The sequence below is a fragment of the Mustela nigripes genome, chromosome 7 (assembly GCF_022355385.1).
Source record: "Mustela nigripes isolate SB6536 chromosome 7, MUSNIG.SB6536, whole genome shotgun sequence".
Classification (NCBI taxonomy): domain Eukaryota; kingdom Metazoa; phylum Chordata; class Mammalia; order Carnivora; family Mustelidae; genus Mustela; species Mustela nigripes.
In genome coordinates, this window is record NC_081563.1 from 128,500,415 (window position 1) to 128,526,437 (window position 26,023).

A 26,023-nucleotide genomic window follows, 5' to 3' on the forward strand; every position below is an offset into this window, starting at 1 on the left:
GCCTTTGGCTCAGGTCATGATCTCAGGGTCCTGGGACTGAGCCCCACATTGGGCTCCCTGCTCAGTGGGGAGCTTGCTTCTCCCTCTCCCTCTGCCCCACCTCAGCTCCTGCTCTCCCCCCACCTCAAATAAATAAAATCTCTTAAAAAAATACATTTAAATTCAAAAAAAAATTTTTTAAAGGCCATTCCTCTCCCTAGGCTGGCGAAAACAGAGACTGTCTGAATGAAGAGTCAAGCTGGTACCTGCAGGGACCGCTGGGAAAGAGAACTAGGAAGACCTTGGGTTATTCACTTAAGGTCCTTTTCACTGCATAAATTCTTTTTTCCCCTCTTTTCTTAAAAATGAGGTGCATTTTTTTTTTATTTAATTTTGAAGAAGGTACCCATGTGGTTCAAAAACTAAAACACAGTACAGCAACGTGGTTTAAAAACTAAAACCCAGTACAGCGAATCCAGTAAGGAGATCCGCCCCCCAACCCAGCCTTCCCACTGGGGCTCACAGCAGGGGTAACCGGTGTTACTACTGGTTCCTGGTTCCCTCTAGGGTTCCTTCCTCATTTGTTCAGCAAATACAGACCGAGCACCTGCTGTGTGCCAGGCACTGTTAGGGGCCCTGGGGGATCCAGCAGGGAACAGACAAGCACATGCCTCCACAGAGGTGACATTCTAATGGAAAGGGACGGACAAGAAACAAAAAGTTAAAATAGAATGTTCTGGGAAGTCAGAAGAAGTAAAGACCAAAGTGAAACAGGAAGGGAGTCCCAGGGAGGAGTGGAGGGCCAGGGACAGTCCCTCTGAGAAGGTGACACCTGAGTCAAGAGCTCAAGGAATGAAGACTAACCCCACCAACCTTCAGAATGCACCAGAAAGTCTGCAGAGGGAGCTGGCCCGTGGGTGGGCAGGGAAGGCAGAGAGGTGAGACCATTCCTCAAAGGCGGCACTGTGAGGGGGCCAGCAGGTGTCTTCCTCCTCTGCCTCGCCCTGGGGGACACTCATCATGGAGGTGGGGGGTGGGGGAAGTCACCTGCCCTGTCTGGTTCTGTTGCTCTCTCTCACCCTTTCTGGTTCACATGGTTAAATTGGCTTCTGTTAAAGACAGACAGCATAGATCCTACTGCCAAACGTCCTTCAAAGAACAGCGGCAAAATTTTAGAATAAATATTTGTCTCACAAAAGAAACGAGAGCATGTATCCTCCAAAAGGCATACATAAGAATGGCCATAAAAGCCCAGAATAAGTAACCCAAACACCCGTCAACAGGAGAATAGACCATAAATCACGGGACGTTCGTACTATGGATTACGACCCAGTAATTAAAGTGACCAAGTCACAGCCACACATGACAACACGGGCAAATGTCACACACACACACCAGTGAGCAAAAGGCACTAGATGTGAAAGAGCTCACTTTTAAATAAAGTTCGTGAACAGGCAAAACTCATCAGTGGCTCGGCTTTGAGGAGTGGGCATTTATGGGGTGGGGGATGGGGGACACAGAGCAGCCCACGGGGGCAGGAAATGCTCCGTCCTCACTGCGGTCGTGTCCACAGGCATGTCCGTATGTGACACTGCATCACATCTGACATTCACAATGCACCCTTTCCTGTATGTGAGTCTTAGCTCATTAAAAAAAAAAAAAGTAATTTTTAAAAAACTGTCATAAGTTAAAATTCAAAAATTCTAGTAATCTTTACATTGCAATTAAGAAATCAATTGTAAGAAATACACATCATAAACAGCGGGTCCCCGGTAAATATTTGCTGAACGAAGAATGTGTGTGTGCGTAAAAGACTTAAATGCCAGCGCTGTCAGAGACCATCCGGGCAGCAAGACCTGAGCGGCTCTCTTTACATCTAAGTCTTAGCTTTCTTACCCAAGACGCTGGACTCAGCACTACACTCCATAAGGTTCCTGTCCAGACTAACCGAGACATGTGGGGGGAATGTCCTGCTGGATCAAGCCCTTTGTGTGCAATGCAAGTCAGGGACCTCTGACACCCACCCCACGCTGCCCCCGCTCGCCCCCTGGACCAGGGACCCCGGAGCCCCAAGAACTAAAGGCAGCTTCCCAGAGAGTGAGATCAGGCTGGAAAGCCAGGCCCGGGCAGGGCAGGGGCCTCTGCCGTGCACACAGAGGGCCTATTGATGTCCTCCCGAAACTCCCCAGAGCCGCAGCCAAGACGAAGGCCGGACCCAATTACTCAACTGCTCTGCCTCGCCACTCAATGCCCAGTGCAGGGGCACAGGCCGGGGCTGCCAAGAGGGCGGCTGGAGGTGCCAACGCTCCCAGGGGCACTTGGGAAGGGATTTTCCACTGGCTCCACGCCAGGGGGCTTGGCACAGAGTAGGCTGGGAGACAGGATGGCCATGACGAGCAAGGAGACGAAGTCTCAAGTTGGCTGAGTCCTCCTGATGCCCACCAAGCGCAGAGCCCCCAGGGGCCGCAGGGAGCACAGGCTGTGGGAGGGCAAAGCCAGCTGCCAGCAGGGGGGTGGTCCTCCCACTCTGCCCCCCTGAGCTTCGCCCCTAGAGGAGCAAGGCACACCGCGGCAGGACCGTCTGCAAGGGGCTGGCCCAGCAGTACACACCTTGACATTCTCTTCGGTGAGGCCCTTCTCCACGGAGTCGGCCACGTTCTGTCGGATGCGATGCAGAAAGGCCTAGAGGAAGAGAAGCAAGGAGAGGTGAGCATCCAGGCCTCTGATCTCCCGGCAATGGCCTGACAGGAGGGCCACAGTTCCAGTGCCCCCGAGAAGGGACACGGGACGTGGGCAGGGAGTAAAAAAAAACCTACCTAGCTTCTGCATTAAACACACTGGAGTATCCCCCACCCCATTCAGTCAACAGATGTTGACTGAGCATCTCCGACCTCAGGCCCTGTGACCTCAGGCCCTGTTCGGGGAACACAGCAACGCCCGACCCTCAGGGAGATGCACTCCCTGTGCTCCTTACTCTCTCAGGTTAAAATTCACTTCCCTTCTTTTTTTAAATTCCTTTTTCAAAAATGTAACTTCCAAATAATAACATACTCACATCCTTCCAAAGTCAAAAACATAAAGAGTCAAAAATACAAAGAGCCTCTCTCCTGCACCCCGGGCCCCAGGGCATCTAGTCCCCCCCCGCCCAGGGGAACCACAGCTGCTCGTGTCCCAGGTCCCCCTCCAGAGAATCTTCATGCGAAAAATAACAAACGGGAAAATACATACTTACATACATACACACCCGTGTTCTTATTTTTCCCCTTTCTTACACACCAAAAACACAGCAGCATACCCAGGCCACGCGGCACCTGCTTTTCCCACTTAATCCTGCTTAGAGATCCTCCCCATCCTTCCTAGGGAGCACCCCCATTCTCTGTTCCAGGTGCCCAGGATCCGGCTGTATGGACGGACCCCAGCTGTTGTGCCACATTTTTTTCAGGGGCTCAGAAGAGAGGTCATCTCTGTCCTCTGTGATGTGGCAGACAACAAAGAGGAGAAAGGAGTGTTGGGGACCGCGGAGAGCTGGCAAGCACGTGCCATCGAAGGGGGATGGCCGCTTCTCCCTTCCAAGTGTGGTCAGGTGGGAAGGCGGCGGGCCACCAGGTGTTCTGGTATTTTTCTCAACAGAAGCCAGAAATTAAGATTTTTTTTTTTCCTTTGCACAAAGTCTCCCAGTTTTTAAATATCAGCAGAATATTGGTGGTTTTTGTGAGGAACCGGATTTTAGGGGTCGAGCAGGATGGGGGGGGCACCAGAATGGAGGGATGCAGCCGTGCTGATGAGAAATGACAGATGACGGTGGCCTGGCCCTTGTGGGGGAGGGATGGAGCTGTTGATGGAAAAACTACTGATAAGAACGCGGGGGCTGGGGGAGGGGGGTGGGAGATGCACCCGAGGGAGACCGAGGCCCACGCAGCAAACTCTGCCTGGCCTGTCCGCACTCGAGGACTTGGACCCAGGCTGACCTGGCATCAGCTATAGGCCATCCCCTGTGAAAATGACATCACAGTCCTGTCACAACCACAGGGCCATGAGGAGCTGCGGTGGCCCGGCCGGGTGCCCTCCCTGCCACAGCTGATTATAGCAATGCGGATCTGCATGGGGTCCCCGCTGCAGAGCCCAGATGCAGGTTAATTAAGTGTGTCTCTGTGCCCATGCTTGTCTGGGGACATCTCCTAGTGGCGGGGAGATGGAGGGAACAGCCCGGACGGAGAAAAGCAGGGGCAGGCAGGCCAAGAGGAGGCTGACCATCCACAGACGGCTGTCAGATCCTTTTCCATCAGCCAAGGATGTCGGTGTCTGTCACCGGGTGCCGGCCAGCCAAGGACTCGGGTCTCTTGGGGGTGGTGCACTGCGGCCTCACGTAGTGGGTCATGGGGAGGAAAGTCGACGACACAGAGCTGGGCAGAGCAGTCTCCGCCAGTCGCCTTGGCCCACAGTTAAGTCCCCAGCCTGGACTTCTCCCCTGAAGATTCCACACATCCCACCCAGACGCCGAGGGCATCCAAATCCTAGTTCCTGATCGCCCCCCCTCCCAACCCAAACCACCCAAGCTCTTCCCAGCCGGACTGACGCCGCTGCCGCCTGCCGGGGGGGCTCCAGCCAAAAACCCCCCGCTGTCCCAGTCACCCTCCACGCCTCTCTTTCTCTGGCACCCCACTTCTATCCATCAGCAAATTCTACCAGCTTCGCCTTCAACAGCCTTGGGGGCGCCTGGGTGGCTCAGTGGGTTGGACATCCAACTGCTGGTTTCCGCTCAGGTCATGATCTCATGGGTCGTGGGTTCGAGCCCCACATCAGGCTCCATGCTGGTGAGGAATCTGCCTGAAGAGTCTCCCTCTCCCTCTGCCCTTCCCCCTGCATGTGCGTGCACCTTCTCTAGCTCTCTCAAATAAATAAATATTTCTTAAAAAAAAAAAAAAAAATCCAACCTCTTCTCTCCACCTCCATAGCCACCCCTGCCTCAGCCCAAGGCACCACCTTGTCCTGCCTAGACCAATGCAACCACCTCCTCCCTGTTCCCCCTCATTGCCCCCAAAGTCCTTTCTCCACACACAACCAGAGGAATCCTATTAAATATGTAAATCAAAGCCTGTCAATCCACAGCTTAAAATCCTGGATGGCTTCCTACTGTGCTTAAAAAAAAAAAAAAAAAAAATCCTCCCTCAGCCCATGAGGCCCCCCTGACCTCTCCACACCTTCCAGCACTTTTTCACTCCACACCTCAACGCTCTTCAGTCCCACCATCATTCTATTCCTTCCACCTGCCAGGAGACACTCCTGCCTCAGGACCTATGCATGTGCTGCTCTTACTAGCAGGATATTCTTCCCCACATCTACATGGGTCAGCTCCTTCTTATCCATCAGAACTTAGCTCAAATGGCACCTCCACCAGGAAGCCCTCCTTCTCTTCATACACTCCCCACCTTCCCATCTTGCATTAAAAGTCTATTAAAGGGGGCGCCTGGGTGGCTCAGTGGGTTAAAGCCTCTGTCTTCGACTCAGGTCATGACCCCAGGGCTCTCTGCTCAGCAGGGAGTCTGCTTCCCTTCCTCTCTCTCTGCCTGCCTCTCTGTCTACTTGTGATCTCTGTCAAATAAATAAATAAAATCTTAAAAAAAAAAAAAAAAAAAGGTCTATTAAAGAGTGAGGTCAGGCAATCTACATCTGTTCCTCTGGGAAAGGCCAAGATAAGAAGGGAACATGGCTGGAATGAAACCTTTACCCCAATCCAACAATAAAGACCAGGTTTGGAAACTGACAGTTTGTGTTTAAGCAGAGATCCTCCTCTTTCCTGCTGTGTAACCTCAGGAAAATGCATTAGCCTCTCTGAGTCTCAGTTTAGTAATTCCCAAATAGGGGGATCACAGCAAGACCTCCCTACCTTTCAGAACACAACAGGATAAAGGGAATGGAAGCTCCATGAGGGTACGGGGCTTGCCTCTCTTGTTCCCAGCTGCATCCCCAGGCACCCCCGTATGCCCGGCATACAGAAAGCACTGAACAATGAAAGGAAGGGGTGGGATGTGCCCGACACACAGCAGGAGCCTGCTGAAAGCCTGCTAACCTTTTTCTTTTAAAGGGTCACAGGGGCCGGGGACAGCGCTCCTAAAGGATGCTTCAGCAGGGGCAGTGCTGCCGGGAAGGCCAGCCTCCTGGGACTGGAGGGAGACAAAGCCGCGCTGGCCCAGCCCCGCTGGGGACAGCAGGAAGCTGGGAGTGCTGGCCTAGATCGGGGCTTCCTGTCCTGGTTTCTTAGAGCAAGCAAAGCTACCGCTATTGTGCTGGGACAATGAGAGGCTCGGGCCACCCACAGAGGAGTCGCAAACAGGCCTTCATGATGGGCACACAATGGGCAGCTCGTGACCCGGAAAGAATGGCTAGGCAGGGGCTCTGGGCCCAGCCCTTGCGCTGCCCAAGGCACGATCGGCTTTTCCAGGCGCTGCCAATGCCCTCCGTGTAGGCAGGGTGGTTAGAGGGAGTCTTGGGGGCGACTCCAGGTCCAACCCTTGACAGCTCTGGAACACTCGGCCAGAAGCCGCTCTGTCTTGGGACCTCCCTTAGAGATGAGGCCATTCTCAGGATTCCCAGGGCTGCCTGAGACTCTGCTCTGGCCCCGCCATCTCTGTCCAGGCAGTGTCCGCGCCGTCGTGCTGCCTGTCCCCACACCTGCCCAAGCCCGCCTCTACTTTTGTTGACGATGATGATGGAACAGGTGAAGGATTTAGAAATGCGCAGAGAAAAATCCACCCAACAGCCACAAACTCCACTTTGGCAAACCTTAACATTGTCCCAAATTTGCTTTACACCATTTTCTGAAATTCATCAAATCTGGGGGAGATGCAGACCGGGAAGGGGCAGAGGAAGCCCTGGGAGGTGCTGGAAGTGTTCTATCACTTGATCTGAGCGGCGGTTCCACAAGCCAATGCATATCCAAAGCCTCGCCCGTATATACTTCATACACGTACCGTGTGAGTATCAACCTCAGTGCAGATCAGGAAGGAACGAATCCTGGCAGAAAGAGGGGAGGCACTTGTGCACCTGCCCTCCTGCAAGCCACCCTCCCCTCCACCCACATCCTGGATATGGGACTCCTCATTCCCATGCATGCCCTTTGCCCATTTAATGCACTTATGTGAATGGACAAGCGATAAAGAACATTGTTCTGCGAGTTTATGACGTTTCTGTAAGTGACACACTTTCAGCAACTTGCTTTGCTCACTCGACATCACATTTTCCACATTCACCCACGTTGTCATGCGTACCGGGCAGCACCTGCTCTCCAGACCCCACCCACATCCCTTGGTCCTTACCCCCAGGGTGCACGCCATCACCCCTCCAGCGGCCAGCCCCCCCATCTCGGAGCCTGAGGGCCCTCACCCCTGTGCAGGGCAGACCAGACAGACAGGGGAGAAGCCTGAGGTGTGCTTCCCTGGAGGCCCACAGTGGTGACCTGCTAGACGACGCACCTTGCGTGGCCACCTTCCGTCCCCCACTTCAATCCCTCGCTTGGCTGTGGATGGTTCCTGGCTGCTTCCTCCCAAACATACTAGTGCCCCTTGAATCAGTCTCTGGATCTGCTTCTGGGCAGCCCACCCAGGCTGAAGCCTCTGGTTGTTTGTTTCATTGCTGAGTACTTAGAAGTATCACGAGGCAGAAGTTTAGGTGGTTCCAAATGTCCTTCCGACAAACAGCACTACGATGGGTAGTATGTCCTTGGGGCTCAGGCACTCCAGATCCTCCAAACGTACACTGAGAGCCCCTGAGGTTCAAGTGTGCAAATCCCCCCAGATGTGTACCCAGGTGTGGGATGGTTGGCCAGGGGTTAGAGATAAGTTCAACTTAACTAGTTAATGCCAAACGGCTCTCTGCCATGATCGTAGCACATACACTCCACCGGCGGGAGATGACAGTCCCCACGACTCCACACCTAGGACAAATCCATGTGCTCTCGTTCTTTCATGTAATAAACACATGCTGAGACTCCCACGGTATCCTCATTAGCTCATTTCGAACCCCACAACCAGCTTTCTGGGTAGCTAGTTTGGTCCCATTCTACAGGTGAAAAAAACTGAGGCCCCGAGGATGAGAAGCCTAACAGAAGGCATCGAGCCAGAAGTCAACAGAGCCCAGGAATGTCTAACTCCTGCTTGCTGCTCGGAGGGGACCAGAGAGGCTGCTTATTGGGCCCACGTGTCTCCAGGGCTCCCAGACACAACATGATCCATTAGTGATGTCTGCCACAGCTATGGCAGTGGCAGGGCGAGTAGGGCTGTGTGTTTGCCATCTCCAGAGAGCTCCTGCCGCATGGAGGAAGGCAGGGAGCATGAGAGGCACTCACCTGAGGTCAAGCAAAAGATTAATGAGAAAACACAGATCAGACCAGGTCTCCTGATGGCAGGCTCCCACCTGCCCCACCTTGCCTCAGAGCAATGACTCCCTACTTGGAGGTGACCGTGCCCTCTGGAAGAGAAGACAATGCCCGTGGTTCCTGGGGTTGTCAAGACTAGGGATGTGAGCACTACTGGGTAGAGACCACTGATGCTGCTAACCATCCTCCACTGCCCAGGACGGGTCCCACAGAGAAGAATCTGGCCCCAAAGTCAGTAGCTCCAAGGGAGAGTAACCCTGCCTTAGAAGAGGCTTTTCTAAAACCCAGAAAGACAAGACACTGCAAGATGAGGGCTCCTCCCACCCCTCACTCAGCCACAGGAGCTGTACACTCCTTCCCCCCCCCCCCAGACCTCTGTGGTGGCCTCTCTGGCCCCAAGGGAGCTTTCTTCGCAGACGTTCAACTAGCAGGGGAGACTCCCCCTCCCCAGCTCACAGAGGTCTCCTCTCAGACCCAGAAAAAGGCGAGACTTGCCACATTCCCCACAGCCATTTGAACCCTGTCCCCCTTCCCAGAGTTGACTGGTCACTGTCGACAGTGGCCTCACGGACAGAGTGACGTGTGGACCTCACTGTCTGGGAGCATCTCCCCCGCAGAGCAGGAGCCGTCTCAGGGCCCAAGGTGGCTTCATTCACTGCCCTATCCTCAGCCCACAGCAAGTGCTCAACAAAAGTGAGGAGGAACAGTGGGAGGGGGAAACTGAGGCAGGGGGGCCCAGAAGAGGCTCCAGAAGTAGCACTACAGAATTAGGAATACTAGAATAGTAACAGTAACAATAATAAAAGTAATAATAAAACACTTACTATTGTTTACTATCACGATCCCTTACATCGTGGGGCCCTACTCTGTGCCAGGTGCTGCGCCAAGTGTTTTAATCCTCAGGTAACTGTAGCAGGTAGGTACTATTACTGCTGTGCCCATTTTACAGAGGAGGGAACTGAGGTCTGGCACAGTAAAAAGCTTACCCAAAGCCACCCAGCTAGTGAGTAGCAGAGCTGGACTTAGAACCCAGGCAGTTTGTTCTGGTGATGAGTCCCCAGGCTACCCGCCCCCGACCCCACACACACATCCTCAGTGAGTAACTATAGACAACAAACCACATGGACAGAAAACAGGTAGCAGCTGCCCTTCGGGGTGCCTCTGGGGAGCTGCCATCTGTCTGGGACCTGCAGCCACAGCCCAGGGAGGATAAATCTCTCCCTGGAGATAAAAAGGAATAGAAAGAGGCCTCCAAGTCGCTCTCTGAGACTGACGCCCGCAACGTGATCCCTGATGGGGGGTTGGGGGAGGGGCTCAGCTGCCCCCAAGGACACCCCTGCCGTGGCCAGGTTGACCTCACCAGACATATGGTGAAACCGGAGAGCACCAGGGGACCGGGCAGAAGTGAAGGGAGGTGGGGGCCAGGGCAGCGCTGGACTACAGCAGGGTCTGGGTGGCCGGGGGTCCAGGGAAGCAGCGTGTCACAGAACAGCAGGGCCCTCGAGTCCAAGCAGTAACAATAAGATGGGAATAACAGCAGCAGAGTGGGGGTTGCATGGCCTGCTCCCAGCAGCCCCACAGAGGCCAGAGTTTGGGGTGGGGGGGACCCCTCAAAGGCCCACTGACTCCTTCCAATGCCCAAATCCTAAGCTCTACCCGTTCAACCGCTGGTCATTTATACCATGGCGAAAAATAAATCTCACACATGAAATCGAGATTTAATTTCAGAATCTGATTTCTGATTCTATCACTTGGGGTTTCGTTAAATAAACTGTCCATCTCCACAAAGGATGATCATGCTAGAAATGGTTTTTCAGAAGTCCAATTAAAGGGATGGACAAAGAATATTGATAGATCCCTAACGGTGGGGAAGAAAAAAACAAGTTACAGAATACATAGAATATAATCTCATTTTGGTTAAATAAATCATCTCTACATAAACAGAAAAAAGAACTGTGGAAGGAAAGAATCTAAACTTTGTGAGACTACAGCCAAGATTACTAGCTGTCCCCTGATATCTGGTCTCGCCTTTTCCTTTAGAAATAGAATCCAAGATTTTAGAATAAAGACTATTTCCCAGCTTCCCTTACAGCTAGCTATGGTCATGTGACTAAATTTGGGCTGGGGACTACCAGTGCACATCTGGTATGTTGTACCAGTACAACATTTTGGAGGTGTCCCTGGGGATGGGAAGAACAGGCAGGGATTCTTCTCAGCTATTCCTCCTTCCTACTGATTAGATAACTGATGCAATGCCTGGAGGTCAAGCAGCCACTTTGTACCATGAAGTAGAAACCATACTAAAGAAGATGTAGCAGCAACAGAGAAGCTTATGTCCCTAAGGACAGAGGAGCAGGTGCATCTGCCCCAGGGCTGCCTATAATTCAGTAAGAAAAAAAACTTCCATCTCATTGAAGGGTTTTATCCCTAACCACGAAACCTAATTCTGAGAGTGGAATTACAAGTGATTTTAACTTTTCCTTTCTTCATTTCTGTTTTAGTCCAGACTTCCAAAATGAGCATGTCACTTTCAAATCACAAGTCATTCTCTAACATAAATGTAGTCTTTCTCTTTCTTTCTTTCTTTCTTTCTTTCTTTCTTTCTTTTCTTTCTTTCTTTCTTTTTCTTTCTTACTTTTATTTTGGACAGGAGATGTTGCTAAAAAATACCAGACCCTCCCACCCACCCAGATCATCACTTCTTCAGCATCAAGGCCGCTAGTCTGCCTTCTCCTCCTGAAGGGCGTGTGTCCCCGTGCAGACAGGGCAGCACCCGCGCCGGCAGAGAGCAGGAATCAGGCAAATATGACATGAAAAGGTTTTCCTTCTGCCATGAGCCTCTGAGCTGTCCACGCTTCCTTTTCTGTGCTGACTCTAGAAACCACAAGGTCCCCCCAAGGAAGGTGCCTCTCTCGGCCAGCCCCCAGCCAGTTGGTCTGGCACTTCCACAGCCCAGGAAGAGAGAGAACTTCCCCATCCACAGCCCCCGCCACCACCCAGCTGAGAGTAAAACCCCCTGCTCTGCATTCTCACCCCTTTTTGTGGAACCCGTGCCAGCAGCAGAAAGCCGCTGGCCAGAACAACTCTCCCAAAATACCCAAATTTCAGATTTGAGACGTCACAGTCAGGAAAGGTTACATATTCCATCACAGAGAAACTGAACTGAGAGAAAATACTATTCCTTTTGCAACTTCACACTTATTCCTTTATGTCATATCTCATATAGCTCATTATGAATTCTGCATATGTATATAAAATTCAGCTCATTATATAAAACAGCACAAGTGATGTTACGTGGTACTATACCTTTAGCAGACAATTATCTTCTTGTAAGCTACAGTTGAGGCCTCGATACTGTTCCATGAACATACCAAGTGCCATCCTACCTCAGGGCCTTTGCACTCGCTGTTCCTTTAGTCTGAAAGATTGTCTCCAGATACCTTCAGGGCCCCTTCCTCACTCAAATGTCCATCTAGAACCAAATGTCACTTCTGAGAGGCCTTCTCTCACCACCCCACTTTCAGCAGAAGCCCATCCTTCCCCTCCATTCACTGTATCTTATCCATCTTTTTCTGCCCTACAGCACTCACCTTCACCTACCCATATCTACTTCCTTGCTTGTGACTCCTTTACTGCCTGCCATGGCTACACCAGGAAAGAAATGGCTTGTTCACACAGCATCCACCCCTAAGCCTAGATCATTCTGGCGCAGAGGAGTCAAAGTGGCTTCACGGGTACCAATGACCAGCTTGTTTGTCCTTGAGACTAATCCTACGAGGTATGCTTTGAGCATCCCCACTTTAGGGGCATAAATGAGCACAAGGGGGCTCTAGAGTCAGCTAGCCCAGGCTCCGTGCTTGGGTAACCGGGCCTCACCTTGCAAGGTACCCACATAAGGCTTAAATGCAACACCAAGTGTCAGCCTCTAGGTCTCCCTCCACCCCCCATGCTGAGAGTCCCCAGGATCCAGCTCGGCACCAAGCTCACAGAAGGTGCCCAATAAATGACCGTGGCAGAGGCAGGCACTTAGAATTCCATATTCAACAAGAATAGGCCCCTTCCCCCTGGCCTCTAGGCACTGATTCTTGGACTATCAGAAACACTGGAGAACCTGGGATGACCGCGTGGCTCCATGGGTTAAGCGTCTGCTTTCAGCTCGGGTCATGATCTTAGGGATCTGGGATAGAGCCCCACGTCGGGCTCCCTCTCCCTCTGCCCTTCCCCCATCCCCCCTCACATTCATACTCTCTCTCTCTCTCTCCCTCTCTCTCGTGCTGTCTCCCTCTCTCAAGCAAATAAATAAAATCTTTAAAAAACCAAAACAATGGAGATCTTAAAAAATCCAAGTATTGGTTCCACATACAAAAAGAAAACTGTGTCGTCAAATGAATAAATGTCGATTTAAACCTCTACAAAGCCTAGAGCCTACATCCTCACGGCAAGCACTGAGCTGCTCTGCTCGGAGACATGCATGTGGACAGCATGGGGACCACGGCCTGCGGCACAGTTGAGCCAGTTGCCCGCACTGCAAGTCTTATGAGGCTGGGCCCCAGGAAGCAGACCCTGGCCGGGACAAGGATTTGAGGGCGAGTAGTCCGTCTGGGAGGTGCTCCAGAAAACACAGGCAGGGGAGAGAAGTGAGTGGGCCTGGGAAAGGGAAGGCAGCCAGTACAGGGCATGAGAGCAAGCATGGGGCCGTGGTAGGCGACAGGGCTGCCAGCCCTCCGTGGCCCCCTGAGAGCTAGTGAGTGACCTGGGACAGGGAGGCTGCAAGGGAGCCGGGGCATTTATACACCGGGGCTGCCTGGAGGACGGCAGGGAGGGGGTGTTCATTCCCTGGCACTTCTGGTGGGCCCTGCAGCTCTGCGTGGCGAGTCTGGCTGGGAGGCCACCTTGGAGCCTCCCAAGAAAGAGGGTGGAGGGCCTTGCTGGGGGTAGGAGGAAACGTCTGGAGCGGCCCTGTCCAACAGAGGAAGCCTCTGAAGAAGGAAGGCACGCTGGCTGGTTAACGGATGCCCCTCCAGGCCAGACTAACCTTCCTGGGTCCTCACCAGGACCACCTCCCCAGTTGCTGAAACACTGAACTACTTTGGTGATTGGCAATACCTTGAAGGGGGTCGCGGGCCGAAGTCTGAGCAGGTAACTGAGGAACGCGGACAGGCCCCCGTCGGACCTAGAAGCGGTTTGCTACTGGAGCTGCCCCGCGGCAGGGCACCGACAGGCAGTCCCCCATGAGACAGGGCAGCATCCCGAAGGCTCCTCAGCCCCTCCACCCCCCACCTCTTCTGAAAGCCCTCTCTGCTCTCTGGAACTCTCCCTTCCTGGTGCGGAAAGGGCCCTGCGTCGCATGGGGCAATGGTCTGTGAAAGGGGCTGAGGCCCAGAGGCTAGAACCGCCTGATTCAGATCCTGCCTTTGCCACCTACTGCTGTGTGACCCACACCTGGGACTCCACCTCTCTGGGCCTCACCTGTGCCACGAATGGGAATAATAAAACCGCTGACGTCATAGGCTCCCACGAGCCTAAAATGAAATACCGTCTAAGCACACACGACGTGCTTAGGTCAGTTGGTTCAAATCTCAGCTCTGCCACTTTCTGGCTGTGCAGTCTTGAGCACATTACTTACCGTCTCTCTGCCTCAGTTTCCTCCTCTATGAAATGGGGATAAAACGAGTCCAGAGGGTTACAGTAAGGATTATAGAAGCAAACAAGTATAACAAGCACTTTGGGGCCTGGGACCCAGTAAGGGCTCAGTAAAGCATCAGCTAAAATATTCTCCACAGCCCCACCTTGAGTTTACAGGGTATCTTCTGGGAACCCAAGCCCTGGCATCGACAGATATGAAGCCACTGTGTTTCCTAAGGACACTTCTGGAATTGCGTCAACCCCATTTCTAGAGCTCCTATGATCTACCAGGGACATTCACACTTATCCTGCATTATTTTCACTTAGGATCGTTGCTTTTTCCATAAAAACAGTTCAGTGACTGCCTGCCTGCTTCCATGTCTCCTGGAGTGAGAAAGAGGGAAAGCTTTAGAAACTGAAGTGTGCCGTCACAGCCTCAGCACTAGGTGCACGCCTTGCTGTCCTCCCCGGTTGACAGCCAACCACATGGCCTCCTGAGTCACACCTTACTTCTCTGACTCTACCTCCTTGTCTGAGAAAAGAGGCAGCTGAGGTTTAAACAAGATGATGCAGGTAAAATTTCTGTCAACTACGAAGAATTCCTGGAAGAAGCTGGAAGATGTGGCCAGGGGACTGAGCCAAGGGAGCAGGGCTGGGCCACAAAGGAAGCAGGACCCTGGGAATGATTCTATTCTCAGGGGAGAAAGCCACCACCAACCCTTCTCCGGGCCAACCGGTGCTACCCAGGGCCTGTGTGCACCAGGCACAGAAGTGGGCCCTGGAGACACACAGGACATGACCCTGACACAGGCGTGTTTGCTCTTTCCTGTGGCCACCCATTCACTCAACACTTACTACTCACCTACTGTATACTGGGCAGGCCCTGTGCTAGGAGCCAAAGACAGATCGGTGACTGAGTAAATCCACCCAATCTCTGCCCTCGTACAGCAGCTGCAAGACCAATTACATACGGATTTTAAAACACAATGGCACTAAGGGAGGAGAGTTAGGAGTCAAAATAAACCCGGATCAGGACACAGAGGGATGGGGTCGAGGAGCCTCTCTGATGAGATAGCATTTGAAGAGACAGACACTCAGGGACTGAGGTGAGGTAGCAACTTTGCAGATATCTGAAGGAAAGGCATTTGAGATGGAGGGAACTGTTGGTGCAAAAGTCCTGAGGCACATTCAATCCTTTCAGACCATCCTAACTAAAATACCTATCCCTACTCCCATCCTGTACTCTCCACAGCACCTGTCACTGTGGATATTACACATGTGCATTTATCAACCTGTTGTTCGTCTAGTGCATCAGACTGTCAATTCCAGGAAGGCAGTGATGTTTGTGTGGCTGGGTACCCCACTATATCCCACTATATCCCCAGAACTCAGGACTGGGCCCACCAGGGGGTAGGCCATATATGTTTAGTTGATGAATCATCGCTCATCTAGAAAAGATTCACCCCCCCCAACCTAGTTTCTAGGCCCTGAGAAAAGGTGTCCAGTTCTCACGCAGCTCCACTCCATCCCTGACCATGGAGGAAGTTGAAGTTGAAGCAAAAACCAAGTTGCTACAACCTGCTGTGCACAGACTGATGCAATAATAGGGGGATGGGGGCCACAGAGGGGAAGCCAGCACTTTTCCCCCACACAGACCCCTGCCCCCACCCTGCGCCGCCTCCCCGGGGGCTGGGGCCAGACAACCTGCCATGCTTTCAACAATGACTCAGGCAGAGCCTCCTGCCTGCTAGCAAGCTAAAACTCACTCTCAAACTGGTGACCCACAGGCGTGTTTCGTCTGACCAGCAGCAGGCTTTGAGATAATTCAGCCGTGGGTCTGAATACCAGACTTCCCATTAAAATTCCAGTCCCTTCCTTCTTCTGGAAAAGCCAACCACAGGCGTCAAAAGTCCACTGGGCCCCAGCTGGCTTCAGGAGGATGAAGGCTCCCACCTTTACCCAGGGCCGTCGTTGCTATTTTCCACCACCCAACCTGCTGCTTACACTCATCTTCCTACTCGGCCCTAGGAACATCTGCATGCGAGAGCCCAGTCCTAGATGCAGTCTGGCAATGGAGAGCCCACTGTCCCCACACCCTCGCCCAGGGCAGACATCACTAATGGAACACAGATCTTGTTCCTGCCTAGTCTTTTCTATACTAGTAGGAATTTCTCTCCCGTTGTTCTTGTTCCCTAGACCTATAACATGGTCTAAGATCCTTCCTTTCCTAAGCCCAACTTCTCCCCCTCCTTTGCGCCCCTCAGTGTTTTTTCCTGAAGAATGGGCTCATCAGAGTGGGATTATGGCAGGGCTTCTCAAGCTTAGCACTGCTGCTATTTGAACAGGTAATTCATTGTTGTGGGGGCGTCCTGTGTAGGGCACGGCACGCAGCAGCGTACCGGGCCTCTGCCCGCTATACAGCATGACAAAAGCAGCCCTCAGCTGTGACGACAAGAAATGCCCCCAAACATTGCCCAATTTCCCCTGGGGGACAAAATGTCTCCCAGCCGAGAACCACTGCGTTACATCAGAGTGAAGAAAACATCTCTAGAGCCAGGATGTGGGTGCGATCTGGGCTTGGTCATTTACTGGCCACGTGAGCCTGGGCAGCCTCTCTGTTGTGTTAGTTTCTCTCCCTGCCAAATGGGGATACAAGCACAGTAAGTGACCGCTGACGGGTGTGGAGTTTCTTTTTGGGGGGTGTTGAAAATGTCCTTAAATTAGATGGTGGTGGGGGCTGCACACATGTGTGAATATACTAAAAACCACTGTATTGCACACTTCAGATGCGGGAGTCATATGGGATGTGAATTATACCCCAGTAAGCTGTTACACACACACACACACAGCGCCCACCTTGATAAGCTAAGATGAAGTATGCTAGAAAACACAGAAAGGAGCGTCAGCCCTTATCGTCAGTAGCAGCCCATGCCGATCAGGGGGCCTGTAAAGGCGGGGCGGGTGGGGAGGTACGGGCTGCGAGGAAAAGACTCAAGTGACCAGGATGGTGGCGGCTGGGAACAGGCTCCGCTTTGGGTGGTATTTCCCGCCGGAATGTCCCAGACAAAGCAAACCGAGTCACTCAGGGGCCCCAGGATGCAGGGCGGGGCGGCGGGACGTCCTGGGGTCCCTGTGCCCGTCTGTGGCAGGACAATGGGTGGAATGTGGTCTCCTCTCCAAGGGGCTGACACTTGACATCTGAAGACAATGACTTTCAAGAGGTTTTGTTTTTTCCCTCAGAGCAGACTTTTTTTTTTCCTTCTCCCCAAACAATTGTTCCTGGGGCTGGTGAGGGAGCCCCCCACCATCTCCCACCCCCACCACTCCCCCGCCCCACACCCCCCACCCCCGCTTGTGAAGGATTGTGTTTGCAGAGTCAGGAAACAATGCACAAAAGTGAGAGAATGTAAAAATAGCGGTACTCAGGGCATGGCCAGGGGACGGGGACTCTGCATGGAGGTTTCCTCTGCTTGGTTTTTTCCCACCCCCTGCTCAGACCTCAGGGAAGGTATTCGGGCAAGGGAAGAGTGCCCGCCTGGAGGGCACAGACGTTTTGCAACTCAGATGCAGTGTCCCCACTGCATCTGAGAGGTGTTACATTTAGGGTGTGTCGGCTACGTTCCCACCGCTTCTCGCACATCACCTCGTCCGGGACCATCTCACCCCGGTTTACAGAAAAGGAGACCAAAGTTCCCAGTGGAGAAAGTGCCAGCCCCACCACGTACAGCCAGGTGGAGAGAGCTGGGATCCGAACTCTGGCCCATCAGTGTCCAGCACTGGCCTGCCGCATCCACTCTGACCTACGCTTGTGCTCTCGGCTTCCGGGGCTACTCACCCACATCCCACTCATGATGGGGCTGCTTCACTGAAGCTGTGTCCCCACCCTGCTCCCTGAGGAGCTCACCTTTGTCCACATGGTCCAGCACGGTCTCTGGCCCTCCAGACCCAGAAGGGAAAGGTGGGGGAGACCTTGCAGAGGGAGCCTGCAGATGCCACAGAACAGAGAGGCCCCACTTGCCCTTGACCCCAGTGGTCGACCTAACAGGACCCCTGTGTTAGGAGCGTCCTACTTCCCGAACCTATAAATATGTGGCCTCGCGCGGTAAAAGGGACCTTGAAGAGATGATTAAGCTAATGAACCTGAGATGGGAAGGTTATCCGGGAAGATCCAGGTGGGCCCAACAGAATCACGAGGGTCTGGGAAGTGAACGAGGGAGGCAGGAGAACAGCACCAGGGTGGCGCGGCAGGAGAAAGACTCCCCTGGAGGCGCCTCAGAGGGTTAAGGCCTCTACCTTCGGCTCAGGGCATGATCTCAGGGTCCTGGGATCGAGCCCCGCATCGGGCTCTCTGCTCAGCAGGGAGCTGCTTCCCTCTCTCTCTCTCTCTCTGCCTGCCTCTCTGCCTACTTGTGATCTCTGTCAAATAAATAAAATCTTTAAAAAAAAAAAAAAGAAAAAGAAAAAAGACTCCCCTGGTTTACTGCTGGCCGTGAGGATGGAAGGGGCCAGGAGCTAAGGAACACAGGCCAGCTCTCGAAACCGGAAATGCAAGGAAGTAAATTCTTCCCAAGAGCCTCTGTGGGGAGCACAGCCCTGCGAACAGCTTGATATGGGCCCTGTGAGGCCAATTCCGACCTCCAGAAGTCTAGGATAATAAATCCATGCCATTTTGTGGCAGTTTGTGCCAGCAGCAAAAGGAAACTAATATAGCCATCCTGCTAGAAAGAAAACAAAAGCTCCGTGCATCTACAGTGAGAGCTGACATGGTCCTAACACCTCATTATTAACTCTTACAAATATGTAATAGAGATTATCATATGACATAGCTACCTAATTCATCACATTATGTATTAGTCTTATAATTAGGAAGTTGTGAAATGACTTCTTTCTCCACCACTCACAGTCTCTGTTAGCAAGCATTCGATAAGGACAGATGAGCCAATAATGATGATTATGACAATAATTACAATAATATAAACTATCCTGCACTATCCAATTATACTCAGTTCCTGAGTTTAAAAGCAAGGAGCCATTTGGTAGGATCAGACGAAGGGAGACCTCAGGATACCAAGTTATCTGAACGATAACGATGCTTCTGATGCATGTGGCCACAAGAACGAGCTTCCACATGTATTAAGTACTTACTGTATATCAACACCAAGGGTCAGGGAGGAGGTAACTGCTCTGTCCCTGTTTTACAGACAAGGAAACATAATCAAGGAGTAGAGTCATTTCCTCAAGGTCACGTAGGGAGGAAAGACTGGAGCCATGACTGAGCCCAGGCCATGGGGCTCCAGAATCAAGTGTTTCCATGGGGTTATTTTGCCTCTTAAGTTCAGAAGTTGGGTGAAGTTACTTGTAGGAGAACAGGGTGGCCTGGTGGGATGATCAGGAGTTGGGAGACCTAGGTCATTTACAATCCCTGCTGGAGTGACAACAGGCAAGTCAAGAGGGGATCTTTGCAGAATGCACATGTAGTTCCCTCCATCCACACCACCACGGCCATCACTTGGCTGCCCCCTGCTCTGAAAACAACAGCCAGGACCCAGCCTCACTGCTACCAGTAAAGGATGCTGCAGCCAGCTCTGCTTTTAGGCTCTTCGGGCTGTTCTGAAAACACACCAAGTTTGCTCCTGCCCCAGGCCTTTGCACATACTGTTCCCTCTACCTCCAGCACTCATTTCCCCACCTTCACTTAGTTAACAACCATTCACTTCCCCCCTCCGCCAATGAAATCACAGCACACACAGTCTCCAGTAGCTCCATATATATATATATATATATTTTTTTTTTTTTTTTTGGAGAGGAAGAGAGAAAGCAAGCGAGCATTGGGGGTGGAGGGGTTGGCAAGAGGGAGAGAGAGAGAAGAAGGCTCCCCACTGAGTGTATGGCCCAACATGGGGCTCTACCTCACAGACCTGAGATCGTGATCTGAGCCAAAACCAAAGAGAAAGATGCTTAACCAACTGAGCCATCCAGCTGCCGCTCCATACGCCCTTCTTAGCACCACCAGAGCTGTATGTGAACTTGGATTTTGAGATGATTCAATTAATGACAGTCTTCCTCACCAAACGGGAGAGCTCCCAGAGGTCTTGCTTATTCAGTTTTATTCCTGTTTCATTCACTCTGTTTTAGCCATAGTTTCAGGCCCAGCCCTTAGCTCCACAGTGCCTGGCATTCAGTACACTTCTGATGAATGAATGAATGAATACGTGAATGAATGAATGAAATGTCCCTTTCCCTGCAGCTCGGCTTCCTCATCTGTAAAATAGTAGTAATGGTAGTGCCGACTTCAAGGATAAGCATGAGCATTACAAGAAATGATGCACACTAGCTAGGCGATTGGGGAGACTGACTCCTCTCTAAGCCTCAGTTTTCCCCTCTGCACAATGGGTACAACACAACACCTACTGCTCAAGACCTGCTGGCTTGGTTCCAAACGCAGCCTTACCACTGACTCACTGTGCGCCCTGGGGAAGCCACGCCCGTGCTCCATTCTCTATTCCCCTCTATGAAATAAGGGTAGCAGGGGTCAGACAAGAGAACCCCCAAGGGCTCCCAGCCCTGGATTCACGGGGTCAGGCCCACCTATTCTAACCACTCCCAGCCCCCACCAACTTCCAGCCAAACCAGTAGCCACCAGCCCCAGGATAGACTGGCAGGCCACCAGAGACTTTAAAAAGAGTCTTTCCACAGCTCCTTCCCTGGGGGACTCCACCAAGGCCCTGGGACCCCAAGGAGGGCTGGAACAGGAGGGCGGGGGAGGCCCTGGCCCCAATCCCCACCTGTCCGCTGGGGAAGGCCCCAGAGTGTAAACCTCAGTTTCCTCTTCAGTAAACGGAGATTCAAACACCTACCTCAGAAGATCAAACAGATAATGAACCTCAACTTCAGCGTCACACCCGAATAAGGCCTTATGAGAGGTCAGCATTTACTGTTACCATCACTGATATTATTTTTATCTATCAGCACCTCCTGATAAAGGAAAACCTCACCCCCAACATACAGACCGCACTGTATGTTCCTGACATTTCCCCGAAACTGAGTGTCTCCCTCCACTCCAGTCATATGGGCTAGTTGGCCCTCCCCTCACACACGCCAGGCTTGTTTCCACCGCAGGGCCTTTGCACGTGATGCTCCCTCAACCTGGAAGACATTTCCTCCAGCTCTTTACAGCACAGGACAGGTAAAATGTTACCTCCTCTGAGAGCCTATCTCTGACCACCGTGGCTGCCGCAGCCTCCCTCAACATCAACCCAGTCACTGGCTAGCGCAACAACCCAGCTGTCGTCACAACAGATACATTATTTTGGGCACTAACTAGCTGTCCTTCGCTCCATGGAGGGACAGTTCTCTGAGGACAGGGATTTCTGTGGGTCTGGCTCACTGCTGCATCCACCGCCCTTAGAACGGGATGAAGCACACATAAGATGCTCAGAAATGACTTGTTGAGAGAAGACAGGAGGGATGTTACATAAGCCACCGAGCAGCCCGCTTCTACATCTATAACACAGGATAAATAAGAGACTGTCTCAGAGGGGTCTTTTGAGGGTTAAAGAAAACATTACGTGCACCGTAAAGTGCTGAGCACGGGGAAGGAACACAATGAAATGCCCACCCACAGGAGTATGGCTGAACAAACATGACGTGATACAACTCAGCCATCAGAAGAAAAGTGGCTGACACGCGTGACGACGGGGATGAGTCCGAACACACCGCCTGAGCCAAGACAGCCAGACACGATGGGGTACACCCTGCAGGGTCCCCTCCACAGAATCCAGAAACGAACAATATGCATCTTTGATAAAGAGGTTACAAAGTCGTTCCTTTTCTAACCCCCACAACCAAAAATCGCTACATTTTCTTGCCAGGTACTGACGGGCAAGGGGCCCGAGGGAACCCCTGGGGTCAACATTCTAGGTCTTCGCCTGGCGATGACGCACGGGCAGGCTCACGGCAACACCTGCTTAAGACTCACACACCTTACTGTATGTAATTACACCATGATAAAAATTATTCCGAAAATCATTTTCAAGGAAATGATGGGAAGGGTTTTATCCCGTTGCCTACACATGGGTCTCACAGGCCCTGACAGCAAGCACACTGCTCTGGCTTCGGGCAGACGTGGGCCCCCACACCACCCACGCGGCCCTGGCTTCTGTGGGGCCCGCCCTCTGCACACACCCCTCCACCACTGCCCCCGGCCCAGCTTCCGAGAAGATGCCAGAACAGGAAGTATGCTCTGAGGCTGTGAAGTAAAGAGACAGAGGGTGGCACCGCAGGGGCCCTGAATGAGATGTCACCTTGAATGCTGTAGGAGATCCTATCTGGGTCTTCGATGGGTGTCCCCCACCCACCACAGACAGGCACAAGGACATCCACAAACACCCTCTCTACAGCGGATGAGGTCTCTCCAGGAGTGGACTGGGCGTGCCCTGTACATCACAAGCCACCCCACCATCGCTGCCCTGCTTTAAACACTCTGAGAGCAGCTACCACTCCCGGAACAAAACCACGCTCCTTCCTGCAGCTTTCAAGGCCTGACATCATCCCCTCTGGCTCCTCTCCCTCTTTTCTGCTCCCACACTAGCCTCTTTGACCTTCCAGGGACACCCCTAGAAGGCTCCTGCCACAGGGGTTTTGCATCTGTCCTCTGGTATCCACCCAACTGATTTCCTCCCCGCACCTTCAGGTCCTGACTCGAACATCACCTCCTCAGGGAAGCCCACCCTGACCACCCTACTTAAGACTGCCACACCCTTCCCAAGACACCTTGCCTTGCTTCTTTTTCCCACAGCACTTGGCATCCACTAACACTATAAACTTTTCTTATTTCTCCACTGTCTCTCTGTTATAAAGTCAACAGGCACAAGGAACTTTTTCTGTCTTGTGCACTTACTGCATCCCCAGGCACCTGGCACATAGCAGGTGCTCAATAAAATTACTTGTGGCTCCAAGAAAACCAGAGGCTCATCATAGGATTCACTCTAGTACTTTGGGAATTGTTTCAATTCTCTTACGAGTATATGTTAACTTTCACAATTGAAAAGGCGCAATCAGAAATCTGGTTTTAAAAGCCAGGTGGGAACCACCCCTAGGTCACTGGGTCTGAAGTCCAAAGGCTGGGCATAAAAACTACCAGAGAAGCTTTTCAAAAAGTGCATTTGCCCTGGAGGTGCACTGAGAAGTGCTAGTCTGGCTCCAGAAGTCTGGGGAAAGCCAGGGAACCTGTGCCTTTGTACAAGCTCCCAGAGAACCTCGAAGGGCTGGAGGGCCTACGGAACTCAGGTACAGGGCAGGTGGTCACGGAGGGCTGCTCAAAGGAGGCATCGTGTTTGGGAGGCTCCCGCTAAGAAGTCTGCTAAATGATCTACCACAAGGTTTACATGAGGCCACTGCCGCCACGTGACACAAAAGGCATCGAGGTCGAGCCTTATGGGGGTGCGGCCCCAGCAGCGCACAGAGGAACTGAGGCCCAGACGATGAAATATTCAAGGCTGATGCTCTTTGAGAATTGACTCCACCCTGGACACAGTCCTGAGTGCTCTACAAAAATGAACCATTGTGATCCTCAGCAGGACCCCGGGTGCTGGGGCGGCGAAGCATGTTTCATGACGACTCCTACCTGTGTCTGATTTTTCTACAGATGTGTCCAACCACATCCCTGCACAAAATCAGGGTTCCAGAAAGCTGGGCCAAGTTTCTCAGAAGGCACAGGAATGGCCTGGCAGAGTCCCCACACCCCCAAGATGGGACAAGAGGGGTCATAAGTCTACACCCTGAGGCAGAGCCATTCCTGGCAATCGGGCCAGCCCTGTCCCTGGGACCCTGAGTGATACATAGCCCAATGTCACCACTGAACCTTGCCTGCTGGAGAGATGCCCTCACCCACGGCCCAGCGCTGGAGCCGAACCCCTGGGAATATGGCAGGGGACTCATGCCTGAAGGAACTCATGAGTCCACAGATACATCGCCACACAGTGGGTGAGATGTGCCATTGGAGGACAGCATCCCAATGCCCTAAATCTTGCCCCTGGCCACCAGCCACAAAACATGAATCCAGAATCCTCTATTCAGCTCCAAACAGAAGCCCCAGTTCCCTTTTTGTCTTTGCAGAACTTCCCACCACATGAAGCCCAAAAGGAAGTCAAGAATCCAGCAAGAGGAATGGTGACAGTGACACAAATCATTTCATGTCTGCTGAGGAAAGAGGAAGTAGAAGAAGTGGCAGCTCGGGCCAGGCTAGGACTCCTCTGCCCACTGCCGTGCAGCAAGGGATGGCCGCGTGGCAGCACCCCAAGGCCAAGGGAGAAGCTTTCTGGAGAAATCAAACAAGTCAACTCAGCAACAGCGCATCCATGGGCAAGCCACTAATGTCACAGGTCTCCGTTTTACGCATCTGGAAAATGGGCAAAACAGTATCTACCACAAGGGCTGCTTTGATGATTTAAATAAGGGAAGATCTACAGATGGCCTCCAGGGACAGGGCCCAGCACAGAGTGTGCACTCCTTAATGTCCGTACAGATTATTACAGGGCCCAGCACAGAGTGTGCACTCCTTAAATGTCCGTACAGATTATTAAGTTCCGGCTTTTCACCCTGGCATCTGGCCCCCACATCCTGCCAAAGCCTCCTCTGGCGGAGCTGTGGCCCTGCCCCTGGCCTCCACGTGCCCCGCGCTAACCCCGGTCCTGATCGCCACTAACCATACAAGGCACTAGCCGCATGAGGTGAAGTAACTTTCCTGGGACAGAATTTCTGTGCATTCATTCAGCAAGTGTTTACCAAGGAGGTGGCATACAGGCTGACACCTACATTTAGTTGGGGAGTGGCCACAAGGCCCATCTGGCTGCGTGTGGAGTATGGACACTGGGAGCCCCGCGGGGAGGCTCCGGCCACAGCCCGTGTGGGAGATGGCGGTGGACTCACACATCTAGGTCAGATCCTAGATGCATTCTGAAGGCAGAGCCCTTGGACTTTGCTGATGGACAGGATATGGGGGGTGAGAGAGAGGAGTGGAGGCTCACTCCCCGGTATCTGGCCTGAGACACTGGCAGGAAAGAGGTCACTTTTTCTGAGACAGGAAAGACTGTGGTTTAGGGGTTGGGGATAGAGCGAGAGTTCAGTTTGGGACATTTGAAGTCTCTGCCTTCATGCAAGCCCGTCTGGCAAGGAAGAGACTGTCAGCAAATCATTGCGCAATGTGGATTCAAGCGCAATCGTGGTGAACACTGAGAAGCAGGACTGGGCAAGGGGACCCGGGCAACGGCGTTCAGGGAAGGCTGCCTGGAGGAGGCACATCAGAACTGAGGCCAAGAGGCTGAGGAGCTTGAGAAGAGCGAGGGAGGTGAGGAAAGCTGGTATCACTATGCGTTCCCCACATTCCGCAGTAGCTCTCCCCTCGTCGTCTTCCGCAGCTGGAGGGACAGAGCCCAGGAACGAAGGCCGGGTGGCTTCTGTGGCAGAACCGTGGGGTCAGAGTGAGGCTGACGTCCCAGAACCACCTCTTTCTTGTTGTGTGGCCTTCAGCCGGTGACTTCACCCTTCTATGCCTCAGTCTCCTCATCTATAGAAGGGTGTGAGGGTGCCAACTTTCCGGGGTGCTGCTCTGGAAACCCAGAGGGTACTGCCCCCTCCATCCCCCAACTCAGCGTGCCTCCCCTGAGCCCCAGTGAAAGCTGCTTTGTCTGAGAGGCTGGAACAAGCCAGGCTGGGAGCGGCTGGGCCCCGCAGGGCTAAAACCACAGGCCTGGAGCGCCCGCTCTGGGCAAGCCTCCTGCCCCCAGTCGCCCTGGCCGTCCCTGCTGGGATTTTCCATCCGTTCAAATCGGGAACTAGGAAAACGCACAGCCTCCCAGTCTGCCGCGGGGCAAGAGTGTTTTTCCACAGTGAGGCCGAATTTCGTCCGCACCAGCAGCACGGGGCGGCAGGGGCTTTGGGAAAGAGGAGAGGGGTCTGGCTGGCAGGGAACCAGAAGGCAGTTTCTCCTCAACTTTGGGGAGAAAGGACGTCTGCCGGCCCGTGTGCCTACAGGCCAGTCACCAC

At 52.8% G+C, this 26,023-nt stretch overlaps 1 protein-coding gene across 1 annotated transcript in view; it reads right to left on the minus strand.

Moving 5' to 3' along the window:
• The window catches only part of PREX1 (phosphatidylinositol-3,4,5-trisphosphate dependent Rac exchange factor 1), a 177,191-nt gene that overhangs the window by 99,620 nt on the left and 51,548 nt on the right, over positions 1–26,023 (minus strand). The window contains exon 2 of the mRNA XM_059407188.1: positions 2,590–2,661. Within this exon, the coding sequence (XP_059263171.1) occupies positions 2,590–2,661 (72 nt within the window). The remainder of the gene's footprint in view (positions 1–2,589; positions 2,662–26,023) is intronic.